At 41.3% G+C, this 12,680-nt stretch overlaps 1 protein-coding gene across 2 annotated transcripts; it reads left to right on the forward strand.

Moving 5' to 3' along the window:
* Nucleotides 1–52: 52 nt before the first annotated feature.
* Nucleotides 53–11,040, forward strand: MEAK7 (MTOR associated protein, eak-7 homolog). Of its 2 annotated transcripts, none has more exons than XM_027647072.1 (8): nt 53–135; nt 1,649–1,825; nt 4,377–4,607; nt 5,097–5,241; nt 5,827–6,267; nt 7,535–7,653; nt 8,820–8,996; nt 10,024–11,040. In XM_027647072.1, the coding sequence occupies exons 2-8, from the start codon at nt 1,658–1,660 to the stop codon at nt 10,150–10,152; spliced, it is 1,410 nt and encodes a 469-aa protein (XP_027502873.1). In that variant the 5' UTR covers nt 53–135; nt 1,649–1,657; the 3' UTR covers nt 10,153–11,040. The 2 variants fall into 2 exon arrangements, with proteins under 2 accessions (XP_027502873.1, XP_027502874.1); XM_027647073.1 differs by lacking the exon at nt 53–135 and adding an exon at nt 2,095–2,180 and having other exon boundaries at nt 1,717–1,825.
* Nucleotides 11,041–12,680: the final 1,640 nt, after the last annotated feature.

Consider the following 12,680-nt stretch of genomic DNA (forward strand, 5'->3'; position numbering starts at 1 on the left):
GTCCCTCCCTCCCCGCCGCCTGAGGGGCGGCTCCATCGGCCGCGCTCCGCCCCGGCCGGGCGGGCTGAGGCGCCGGATGGCGCCGGGCTCTGTGTGACGGTCCCGGGGGCGGAGAGGGGCCGGGGAGCCCTGCCGGTAAGAGGGGAGGTCTGTCAGGGTGGGGGGCTCGCCTCAGGGCTGCCTTGTCACCGGGATGGGGTCGGACACACACACACAGACATACACACACATATACACACACATATACACATGCCAGGGCTGCCCCGCCGGGCGGGGAGGGATGGGCTGAGCACAACGGGAAATGAACCTTTAAAGGACCCTCTTTCTCCAGCGGTTCGCTGCTTTAAATTAATCGTGTCGTCACGGTCACGGTGGTTTCCATTCACTCTTCGGGGTTTACCCCACGATCGAAATTTTCCTCGCAGGCAAACAGGGCTTTAGGCCTGAAGGTGAGGCTGCCCGACCCGGCCTCTTGTGTGCGGTAAACAACGCAGCAGTTAGCAATAAAAATACTGCATTAGGCTCAACCCTGTGTCCTTCTGGGGAGGCTGAAGGGCTGTGTGATGGCCTTGTCTGCAAAAAGAGATTCCCGTGGAACTGGGAATCAAAAACTGGAAAAGAGGTGTCAGGAAGGACATGGAATTTACAGAAAGAAAACTACAAAAGGATGTTTCATTCCACGTCTTACCTTCTTTATATTGTCACCCCAGACATGTATCTACCCCAGACAGATGGGAAGGCCATTGGCAGTGGTGACTGTCTCTGTGGTCATGGTGGATTTTGGGATTTCAGGCCCTGCTGTGGCACTGTTAGGTCTGTGCTGTGCTGCTCTGGGGAGAAAGACAAGAGCACATGGCCCAGACAACACTAAAAATTAAATCTCCATAGTGCAGGTGAATCCTGGGACAGTGAGAGAAATCGGAGTTGTACCATTAAATGTGTAAAACAAGCCAGCAAGGAAACCCCAAACCAGCCCTCCCCTGCCAACCTTAATTCTGTGGGTACCAACTCTCACTGATTTATTGACTTGACATGAATCTGTGTGTTTTTAATGGGTCTTGCGTTGTTCCTAAATGTTTTTGTTACTTTGTTTCAAAATATTTTTGTATTGCGTCCTTAGAAAAAAAACATTCTCATCATTTTCAGAGGCTTTTCCCTGACAGTGTTTTAGTGCCACATCATATTGGCAGACATAGCTTCAGTCCATTAATGCATCAGAATGATGTAGCATAATCTGTCGTAAATAATCCATAATCAGGCTTTTTCCTTCATGTTAGGGCTGTATTGCAGCTGTTAGACTCATGGTCACTTTGTATAAGCTAATTTAACCATTAGATCATATTGGTTTTTCCATTTGATAGAGACTTGAATGATGTTTTCATTGGTGGACAGGGGGTTTTTAGCAAAGAGCTGTCAGATTGTCAATTTTTAAAGCACAGTTACAGATGTTCTCCAAATTCATTAAGTCTCAGTGAATACAGAGACTAAACACTAGTTTTAATAATTTCCTGGAAGGGTAGTAGTTTGCTTTTCTTGTTAAAGTTGCACTGGTATGTTAGTCAGTTTGATATGTCTTCCACGGCCCTTGTGATACCTTTCTGTGTTTAATTTTTTTTTTTTTTTTTTAATTCTTTTTCCTTTGCTTCAGGTTGAAAAGATGGGAAATGCAGAAAGCAATGCCTATCACAATCACCTTTCCAGATTTCTTCCTGAGGAGCAGATTGACATTGATGGAGTATTTGATACCTTATCAGGATCAAGTGGCTCAGCTGGAGGAAAAAATGCCAAAGCTACAAAGAAAACGATGACTCTGGCAGCACTACAGGCAAGACAATCTATTATTCATGATATAGCTGAGATGTAGTGAATCAATCAGAATTCCAGAAAGAAATTAAAGATGTGGCAGTAGTTACTTTTAAAGGATTGCTCATCTCAATTGAATGTTTTGGGTGGGATGGATTTTAACTTTCTCTTACAGTTTAACATGAGTAGTGAATTTCAGGCCTTTATTTACCTCTTAAATTGCACTGTTGGGTCCATTTGCAGCTTTCCTGATTCCAAAGTAAATTGGGATGTATGGAAATGTTTTTACAGCAACCTGAAAAATGGGAATAATATTTTCCCCCCTGGAATCTATAGTGTGGGATTATTTACAGATTTTCTGGAGAAGCTGTCACAAAGTCAGTTTGTATTTGGTTATATCTGTCTCCCTCAATGCATCACCACCTCTAATCTCTTCACTTGCACTAAAAGGAGAGAATTCAATTTTGCTTGATTAAGCTGTGGTTCCCTGTTTTAGCTAATTAACATGCAATATGCCTCTGATTAACTTTGAATTAATTTTCTAATCAAGAAAAGAGAAAAATGATTTGCTGAAACGGTTGATATCTTCAGTTAGGCAGGAGCTAAGTGGCCAAATGAACGTAGTGGTAAAGTGCATTTTTATGTATGTTACACAGCTAATGGGATCAAATTAAAACTCATTGGAAGCAGCAGGTTATTTTAAGGTATTTAGCAGTTCCTCTGCATACAGACCAGCTTTAGCCTTCTGCAGCCTGGCTGTTCATGAGCTGCCACTAGTTTGGAAACAGTGTTGCTGCTTTATCCATGAACCTGTCCTTGGTGTCTCTTACCAGTTTGGGACCTGGAAGAAGTTTTTTCTAGCTTTACCTCTAGATCAGTGTGATGGTTGATGAACATTTGTCTTTTCCCTTCCTGCCTTTTTGTTTGCCAACTTACATTCAAATCTTGGAAGGCTGCCTGTAGGTGCCCAGTTCCTTGGTGCAGAGACAATTCCTGTGGCATTCCTGCCTCATAGGTGACTCTGCTCATGTCTGGGCTAGACTGAGATGTGGCAGGTTTGTTCTAGCAACAGTCTGGTGACACTGATGAGTCCCCAGGTATTACCTCATGGACTCTGCTTAGGCTCCTGCTTTGCTAGAAGGAAACTATATGGCTTCTGGGCCAGAGCAGGCTGCACTGCACAGCTTGGGAAGCAGGCAGAGCAGGAATCTCTACATCCTTTCTTGAAGCCGTTTAAGACAAGGATTCTAAACTGTCAGAAGTGTGAGTCAGTTAGATGTTTATTAAAGGTTCCTTTTTTACAGATCTCCTTTCTCTGCACCCCAGGTCTACTCTTTGGAAGAGCTAAAAGCAAATCGAGTGGTGGGCAGGATAAGGTAGGGAGTGGGTAGGTGATTCAGCAGTGTGAAGTAAGAAGCCCTTGAGTATAAGGTTTTAGTTGTGTTCCCTGCTGCTTCTCCCACTTCAGGCTCATGTAGCACTTTCAGAAAGCCTCTCAAAGACAGCTGTACCCCCTGTGACCATCCCTCCCTCAATATGGAGCACTCTGATGTGAAGGACTGGGGCTGCTATTTCTGCTCCTGCTGAAATCAATGGGAATTCTACCACTGACGTCAGTGAAAGTAGGGATATTGGATCTCTCTATGCCCAGCAACAGCCATTAGCATCAAATAGGAACAGCCCAGGTGGCTTCCAGAGGAGTGGTATTGAGCCAGCAAATCAGTAAATGGAGCTGGAATAGTGTTTTTGGCAGGTGCAGCTCCATTGATTTCAGCATAGTCCCCACTGGGCTACACTCCTGTACAGAGCAGTCAAGGCAGGTCCTCAACATGCTGTGCACAGTGAGGACACTCTGGAATCATGTCCTAGTGTGTGCATGTATTTGAGATGATTTATTTTTAAACCATGTAATTATCTTGAGCACTGTGAAAGCTGAATCCAGAGTCAGATCTTCCCCACAGAGCTGTGATGTGTGACGATGTGTATCAGTTAGATTTCAGTTCAAAGGGCCAGGCATGCCATTCAGATGAATAACTCCTGATCTCACCTGTCTTAACATCAGGGATGCCTTACAAAAATCAAGTGATCCCAACTTTGTTCCATGTTTCAATTAGTTGATATGCAGAGGGAAATTCCTCAGGATTGTTTCTGCACATGCACATAGAGTTAAACACATTGTCTTGAGGCCAAAACTGAGATATGGCAAACACTTCACCTTCTCTTTGTTTTTAAATATCTGTGAACTCCACTGTCAAAAGCAGACATGAAACACGATTTTGAATATTTGACTGGCAAAGTTGTAAACCTTTGCAACAGAGTTATCATGTAGAAACACTTTGCTAATATCCTGTTAAGACTTTACAGTGTTGTTTTTCTGAAGTCCAGTATCAGTATCAACCTGAATCAGTAAATAATCACTATAAAAATAAAGATTTTTTTATTTTTTCTCTTGGAAAACCAGTCCTTTGAGGAAAGTTTGTTGCTCATAGTAGATGCTACATCTCAGCACAGATTACCTGGAATACATTAGTTACTCTTCACTTATAAAATGTGCTCTCTGCTGTTTCTCTCAGGCACATACACGGGAGGCACTGCCAGAGCAAATGACTGTTCGGTTGTACAATGGGATGAAAAGCATTGACCTGCCTGGGAAATCATCTGGGCTGAGTGAACAGATTGCTAAGGAGCAGTTTGTAATTTTTATGTCAGACCTCTTAAAAGGGAATGCAGATGAGAAGATTGCCATAATAATGAGAATGATCTCCAAGACAGAAGGGCCCGTGAAGGGCAAACAAATCCAAGAGGTAAACGGGGCAGTTAAAATGTGTGTTGGGGGGACAGTAAGAGAGCAGGGCTGTATTTAAGAGCCAGCAAGGGTTGTGATGTGACTGATGCTTCTGGAAATTGAGCAAAGTACTTGTTAGAGCTTTAGTTGCAGGATAATTGTGGGAATCAAATATAGCTTACAAGGTGAAAGAGTGGGATCTCGCAGAACAGTAATTCACCAGCAGCTCCCACCACTGCAAAACTTGGTCCTCTATTCCTTCTTTCATGCCATATTTTATGGAGTTGCTTTATGGAGTAATATGTACAAAATATTGAAGAAGGCTTCTTTTCAAGACCTATGACACTGAAATAGCATTTCTGTAGCTCCTGACTTGTCATGGCAAGAGAAGTTTCTGCCTTGGGATTACAGCATCAATACTGCTTGACTTTATTTTCAGGCAGCCCTTTGAAGCTCTTGGCCATTTCCTCTGAGAAATACCAAAATGGTGATTTTTTGATCTTTTCAGTTCACAGAGGATCTGATCATGTCTCTAGTCCATGTACTGAGCTACAGGAAGGAACTGAAAGGTTGGACTTTGGAGAATACTCGGGATTCTGCCAGTGGAGTAAAGGCTTTGGCTTCTCAGCTGCTCTCAGAGTTGAAGCTTGCAGGTAAGCACCCTTGGTGTAGCAGATCTTAGAGCTCCTGTAATCACTCATCTCATGGCATGGGAATTCTATTTATTTTACCTTACCAACTTTCTCCCCTAAATTCAGGAGAGCTTTGGGTTGAAGTCCCAAATTAGGTGGACACGCAAAACTATTTGTGGTGGGACATGTCTATTTTACAAAACCTGGCTTGCAGATGATGGGCATTTAGATGCATGGGCATCTAAGTATTACTTATTTGAATATATTTATCATGTATTTATGACCACATGTCCTTTTACAAAGCATAGGTCTGTCTTTCCACTGTTGTAATAACAGATTTTGCTGTCTTGCAAAGAACATCCCCTAAGTTGTAGCCAGGAGCCCATGTTTATAAATTACAACAGCCCAGCCAATGAATGTCACAGGTAGGTCTCAGTTCTGTGGTTGCATTTGCTTATTGTAGTTGACACTTTACTGTCATGGCTCCTTTCATGTGTGGTTTGCTGTCCATTAAAATAATGAAATATTGTGTTTACACTTAAAAATCCGCTGATTATTTTCCAGACTGGGAAACTTATTCCTGTTTCTATATGTCTTATTATTTAGATGGGACAAAACCTGTGGGTCCTCAGCTGCTGGAGACAAGTTTTGATCTGAGTGTCATTGAGGACTGGGTGTACAGAGTTCCTCAGGTCTCAGTTTTCCTCAGTGTGGTGATCAGGCAGAGCCTCCACGTTCTCCATTCTCTCCCAGACCAAACCAACGACATCCTCAACCTGGTTCCCCGCTGCAAAGGCATGAAAGGAAGAGGACTTGTCAGCCTCTTTGACATCCCATCCATCATATACATCAACTCCCACCTGCCTGCAGAGCTACAGCACAAGTGGCGGCTTTTGTTTTCTTCCAGGCTCCACGGGGAAAGCTTTTCACAGTTGTGTGGGCACATAGTGAACAAAGGGCCTTGCATAGTGATCCTGAAGGACTTGGATGGTTTTCTCTTTGGTGGGTTTGCCTCTCACTCCTGGGAGGTGAAGCCACAGTTTCAAGGTAAAACTCATTTTTTTGGTATCCTATGCCTCTGGTAAACATTCCCTGTTCTGTGCAGGTACAGGAATGGATACTTAATATCCACTTCATGGGTACTGTCACTTTACTTTCATGACATACATTGTTTCTTACACTTCCCAAGTGTATTTTTCTGTGGCAAAAATAACATTAATTTTCAAAAAAAGCACAACACATGCGGAGTTATTCTTAGCATGGTAGTCAGGCATGTTACAGATTAATATTTATAATTTGCTGTTTGATAAGACCTTTAAGATTGCAGGACTTATTGATCTTGGAGCAAGTTTTCAGGGAAATTTATCAAGCCCTGTAGCTGCATAGGTTGAAAAGTAAATGAAAATTAAGGAAGTACAGCATAGATTATTAGAGATTAAATAATTTGTCCACAAGATGGCAGTGTTCCATCAGGAACACCTGAGCCAGGTTGAGCCTCCTGTTGTCAGTTGTGCACTGTCTGTCTTTGTTTTCCTTCTAAAATCCAGCAGCCAAAGGGTTCTTTGGACAAGCTAAACTTTTTGTTCTCTTGAAACCTCAGTGGAGAAGAGAAGGTTTTTTTCATAACTCTTTGGAAAGAACTTTTGTGATGGATTTTTGAAAAAACAATTATGGGCTCTGGATAATCTGTCCTGCTGGGAATCCTCGCTTTGGCTACATCAGAAACTCACTTCCTATACTTAATTAGTATTTGATAATTACCACTTCAGTCAGTTAATAGAGTGTTATGTTATGTTGATTACACAATTTCCTTGTGTTTTTTTCCTGATAGAATAGCATGTACAGTGTATTAGTCAAGCACAGCACAGGTCCCTCTGAGTACCAAACTGGACATAATGAAAGTTGTGCTCTAAATCATTGACTCTGAACTGATCTATGTATCAATGTAGTCAGAACTAAGGGTGTCTGCACTCCCATCAGTTTGTGCAGATCTGGCAGCTGGCCAGTTTTAGATGACAGAATGCAGCCTGTGGTAGGTGTGCCCTCATACAGTGACATAATGTCCTGGTCATGCCTCTGACTCTGCCCTTGATCACAGCTTGTAATTGCATCAATGTCTGTGACTCTGCACAGAGTTACCTGAGAGTAAACAACAAGTCTAGATCTTGCTGAGAGATAGCTCCTGGCTTTCTGAGATGGCAGCTGCTGTCTTTGAGCTATTCAGCTTCACTTCTTCCTTTAATTTTTCTATCCTATTTGTAGACAAATTATTGCATGACCAGTTGTCTGACTTCAGGTGCTTTTCCATTTACAGGTGACAACAGATGCTTTCTGTTTTCTGTTTTCCCCTCTCTTGCTGTGTACACATACACAGGGTACAATGACCACTTCATGTATTTGAACAATGGCCAACAGACTATGCCAAATGGACTTGTAAGTATTCAGAAATGACAATTTGCAGATTGGATTTGTGGCTTGTGTTTGGAAGACTTTTTTTGCTTTTTTTTTTTCTGTTTCTGAGAGCAGATTTATTTCACTTTTTATTCTCTGAGGATGTTTGCATCCCTTGTGGCCCACTTTTAGTTGGAGATTTTTTCTTTTTTTTTGTTAAAGCATCAGTGTAAAGTGTGAGCTATGAATGATGATGGAGAACTGCTTACAGCACTGATAGAGCCCCTCCTTTTCTTTACAGTTAATATGTATATTGAGTACTGAATCAACTAAGATGGAATTTATTTGTGTGTGACCCAAGCAGGTGGGCTTTATGTAGGTAAAATTTCTGGAGGTTCTGGGAAGAAACCTTTTTGCCAAGTTTGGTTACCACAGAAGTCCTTCTAGGTGTCCTCCCTGGAAGAATTGGCTGCACATATCCACACCACTGGAGCAGCACAAAATAGCTGATCTGTGTAACTGAGGATCCTTCCCCTGGCTGCTCTCACTGCCACACTAATTGCTTTTTAAATGATGGAAGAGAAAGCCCAAAAGAATTAGAGTGCAAACACTGCAAGTAGCTGCTGCTGCTGCTGTGTCATTACAGTGGCAGAAGCTTCTCTTACTCAAATTCACAAATGAGCTCTCCAGCTGCAGAGGAGTTTCCACAGAGTTACCACACACCACGTGTTTTGAAGCTGCTTTGCAGTTTTGCAGCATTATGTGCCCATAACTTTGGGAATTGCAGCAGGGTGGAATAAATTTGCTCCAAAGAAAGTGAACAACATCAAGTTACGTTATTTGTCTCTGTAGATGCTTTTCTAAATGGAAAAGAGGCAGCAAACCAGGGCACTGCCACCCTGTTTGAAATGGGACTGTTAGTCAATAAACAAAAAACAGGAGCTAAATTTGTGGTACAACTCACAGATACTGGAATTCTATGAAGTGTAGAGGGAGGGCAGTATCACTCAAGTAAATTCTTGTCTGTCTTCAGGAATGCAAGATGTGGGTACAGAAGCCCAGGTTCACTCAGAATCCCTTTTTTTTTAACCTCCCCATAGAAGTGTGGCGCAAACACTGAGCACAGCAATTTATTCTCTAGGCTTCATGACTTTCCCAGTCTGTTCTGCCTGTGCAGCCAGTGTTTAATGTGCTGCTTTGGTTGACAGGGTATGGGTGGACAACATGGATACTTCGGGCTCTGGATAGACAGTGACTATGGGAAGGGACACAGCAAAGCCAAACCTCGATGTACCACCTACAACAGCCCCCAGCTGTCAGCCAAAGAGGATTTCACACTGGATGCCATGGAAGTCTGGGCAGTGGGAGATGTCCCTGAAAGCGTGGTAGGTGAACCTGTGAAATGGTGTCCTGGTTGGAACAGAACATGCAAAACCCACAGCTGCAGTTTTCTCATTAAACTCTCTCTCTCTGTTGTAATTAATAATATTTTCTGTAACTGGCCCTGTGGTGCCATGTATTTTGTAGCAGGCAAATAGCAAAATAGTAGTGGAATTATGGAGTTTGCCAACAAGAAAGACCTTCAGGAGCCAAGAGGTGATAGAGTCAGAAGAGCAGTATTTTATTCTGAATTTCCAAAGGCGTTTCCAATATTGAGGAATGGTCTTGAGGAGGAACATCCTTGGAGGGGTTCAGTAAAACCCAGTGTTTATAAAACAGAAAGCAAGAACTGGCAACTCTCAAGTAAAGCCCAATCTGTAGTTCAGGAACAGACCCAAAAGATTTCTTTATCAGTAGCTTTAACTTTACTGTTGTTTTACAATAAGTTTATGTGATTCAACTGATGCCAGTCTTTCTGCACTCGGCTTATTTCTGGGAATGAGTAGGAGCCCTCTTTCCACTCTCCTCTCTCCCTGTATTTTATTCTCATATTAAACTGTCTGGTCTGTACAGCTTGATGTTGGTTGGTTTTTTTTCAAATTTTTGCTTCTTTTCATACTAAATTCGTGTGCCTTGACTTCACTGGACACAGAGCTCTAAATAGAAACAGGACAAACTGTTTACAGAAAATGTCAAATTGTAATTGAATCTCTTCTTTAAAAAAACCCCTTACTTCTGCACTTCAGACTAAGGTGAGGTTAAGCAGGATGTTCTGGTTGGCTTGTAACCTGAATAAACTTGAAATAGTTCACTGTCATCTTAGGAGAAGTTTATGGCTATTTTGTGTAACTGCAGCTATAAAAATAATTTGATGTATCCCAGTGAATCTTAAATGCCTTACTTGGAAAGTGTGTCTGCTCCATTGTGCCAAGCTTGCAAACCAGATCACTTATGGACTTTTTTTGAGTGTGTCTCTTTCCTGTAGCCTGATATTGACATTTTAAATTGAGTATATTTGATTTTCTTTTGCAGACAAAAGGTAAGAAGAGTATCCTGGATGTGGATCCTGAGGCTCAGGCCCTGTTGGAAATGGCTGGAAAAAGTCGTCACAGCGAAGGTCTCCGGGAACCCATTGAAGAGGATGAGGATGATGAGAACTAAAGGAATCACAGTCAAATGAAAACCCCTTTATTTTTATTTGCTTCCAAGTGTTAATGTTACTTGGACAGCGTATTTTTTCCTCTTTTCTTTTTTTCCCCTTAAATTTACCTAATTATCTGGGACAGAGCTTAAGCTTCGTACTTATGTAATATTTAGGTCTAATACAATATTCTGCCTGAAGGGTTTTGGTTGGGAAGGACAGAAAAAATAACTGGGGACACAATCATTAGACATGTCTGAGTCCTAGCTGAATATGAATTTGCTTGCATTCCCCATAGATCATGTCTGCAAACTAAATTAAAAGCAGCAGAAGATATCGACAGTATGGTTTACTGACTTGGAGAATTGATATGTATATTTATATATATATATATATATATGTATATATAAAGACTGTCCAAGACACTGATTAAGGCTCTTATACCTCAACTGCACATATTTATTTGCATGCAATGAAATTAGTCAGTGAATTTGCAAATTGTGATGATGTCTTACATTGGTAAACAGAGAACAGTCCACATGATTCCATATGAAGGGTGCTATTAATTTGCATTGCTTCGGTTAAAGCATTAAATTTTACATTTTCTAAGTTGGTTTTTTAGCAAGTGGCTCCATATGGGCTGTGAGATGTCCAGAATATTCATATACAGCAAAAAGGTTTATAATACTACACTATAGTTCAGTGCATCTCACTTCAGCTGTTTCTGCAGAAGTTTGTCTGTTGTTTTTTAAACTTAGTAAAACAGAATCATTGGAATCATTCAGCCATATTTTTCCTAAAAATGGGCCATACCTTCAGCAGAAATTCTCCAGGGAAGGTAACTTCTTTAGTAGCCTCACTTGAGACTGGACCAAAAAGGAAGCCAGTTAATTGGGAATAGGATCTGCAGATACTATATTAAAAGAAATATCTTTAATATCTGCAGATATTAAAAGAAATAAAAATCAGGGTTATGTAAAATGTTTAAAGAAGATTGCTGTACACTTTATTTCCACATAATTTCTGCATTATGGAAAAAAATGCCTGCAGTTGGCTGGGGGTTTTTGCTCTGTTTTGTGACTGTTCTCCAGTCAGCACCAGTTTTGTCAGGTCTCTTGTACTCAGGGCTTTTTCTACTTGAATTTGTTCCCATCTGTCAGTAATTAGTTTGACCTCGCTAATTGTATGTGTAATTAACTTGTCAAAAATAACCCTAATTTTTACCAGGGAGTGTAATTTCTAACTCAGCAAATAGTGTTTGGTTATTGGTGATTGTCAGTCTTTCTCTTCCTGAGGAAAAGGACTGTACCCAATCCTCTTTGTCCTGGCATGACTTCGTCTTCTGTGCAGCTTGGAGCAAAAAATGTGCCAGAATTCTGCAATTCCTGATCACGTGGCCTTCCTTCAGATTCTTTCCCTTAGTGTTTTCTTGTGTGTGGTCTTTTTTTTCCCCCCACCTGTTGTTTTTCATAGGGAGCTAGATTTGAATATTCTGAATAATCTGCACTTGTGCCTTAATGTAGGTCCCATTCTTTTAGATTTTGTTAAACCAAGTGAACTTAGCCTTGAAAAGAGAGCACGAGGAAATCACTCCAGCCAGACATTCTAGAACTCAACTGTGCATTTTGTACACTACCTGAACTAATGACTGGGGCATATATGCTGTTTGTTCCAGTACAGAGTGTACTGTGGAAGGCCTGAACTAATGTCCTTTTATCCTGTTTTTGCTTAAATAAAAACCTGAAAGTCTCCCAAGTTTGTTAACACATAGAAAAAAATGTAAGAAGCAAAACAATTGCACTGATACTTTTGTATAATTTTCTTCTCTGTATATATTAATAAGAATGTTAAATAGTACAATGTAGGGAGTGCTGTATAGACAGCAAGTCAGTACATGAAGCTCTGTGTAGGTGTGGTGGGACCAGCTTTTGTTTGAACATTCTCAAACTCCCCCCATAAGTCTCAGAGGTCTTTTCCACTTAGGCACTGGGTACTCCAAGTGGATGGCATACAGGAATGAGGCAGCTGAATTTCTGCAGTTACACATAAAATAAACAGCTAGACTTTATTTTCCTTCCATTAGAAGGCAGAGACTTGTCTTTGAGAACTGAAACTCTCTGCAAGGGTTTTAAAAAAAACGGTGAGCAGGCTGTGTCTGGGGAGGGTGAGTTTCACAAAGCTGCTCTTTGCCATAAGTATTTCAGTGGCCAAGTTGTCTTTGATTTATAATAAGTATCAGGATAGCTGTTTCTTTTCAGACTACGAATCCAAAATGTAATCCTGTTTAAACATCGTGACAATCAGCATAGCACTGTGACCTCTGAAAGTGTAGCTTTTTGACAAGTTTGTGTCTGAGACTCTTCACTTTGAAGTGAAGGTGTTAAGCTGGGGCAAGAAGAAAACCGACACTATGGCAGTTTAGCAAACGTCTCAGTGAAGCATTATTTACTAGGACAATACTGATCCAACCAGCAGGTGGGATTGTTCAAAATTGATCTTTAAATGTAAAAGATGGGCTTGGGAGAGATTCAAATTTTTTTTTTCCCCT

The sequence above is a fragment of the Corapipo altera genome, unplaced genomic scaffold (assembly GCF_003945725.1).
Source record: "Corapipo altera isolate COAL_440 unplaced genomic scaffold, ASM394572v1 62, whole genome shotgun sequence".
In the NCBI taxonomy this organism is placed as follows: Eukaryota; Metazoa; Chordata; class Aves; order Passeriformes; family Pipridae; genus Corapipo; species Corapipo altera.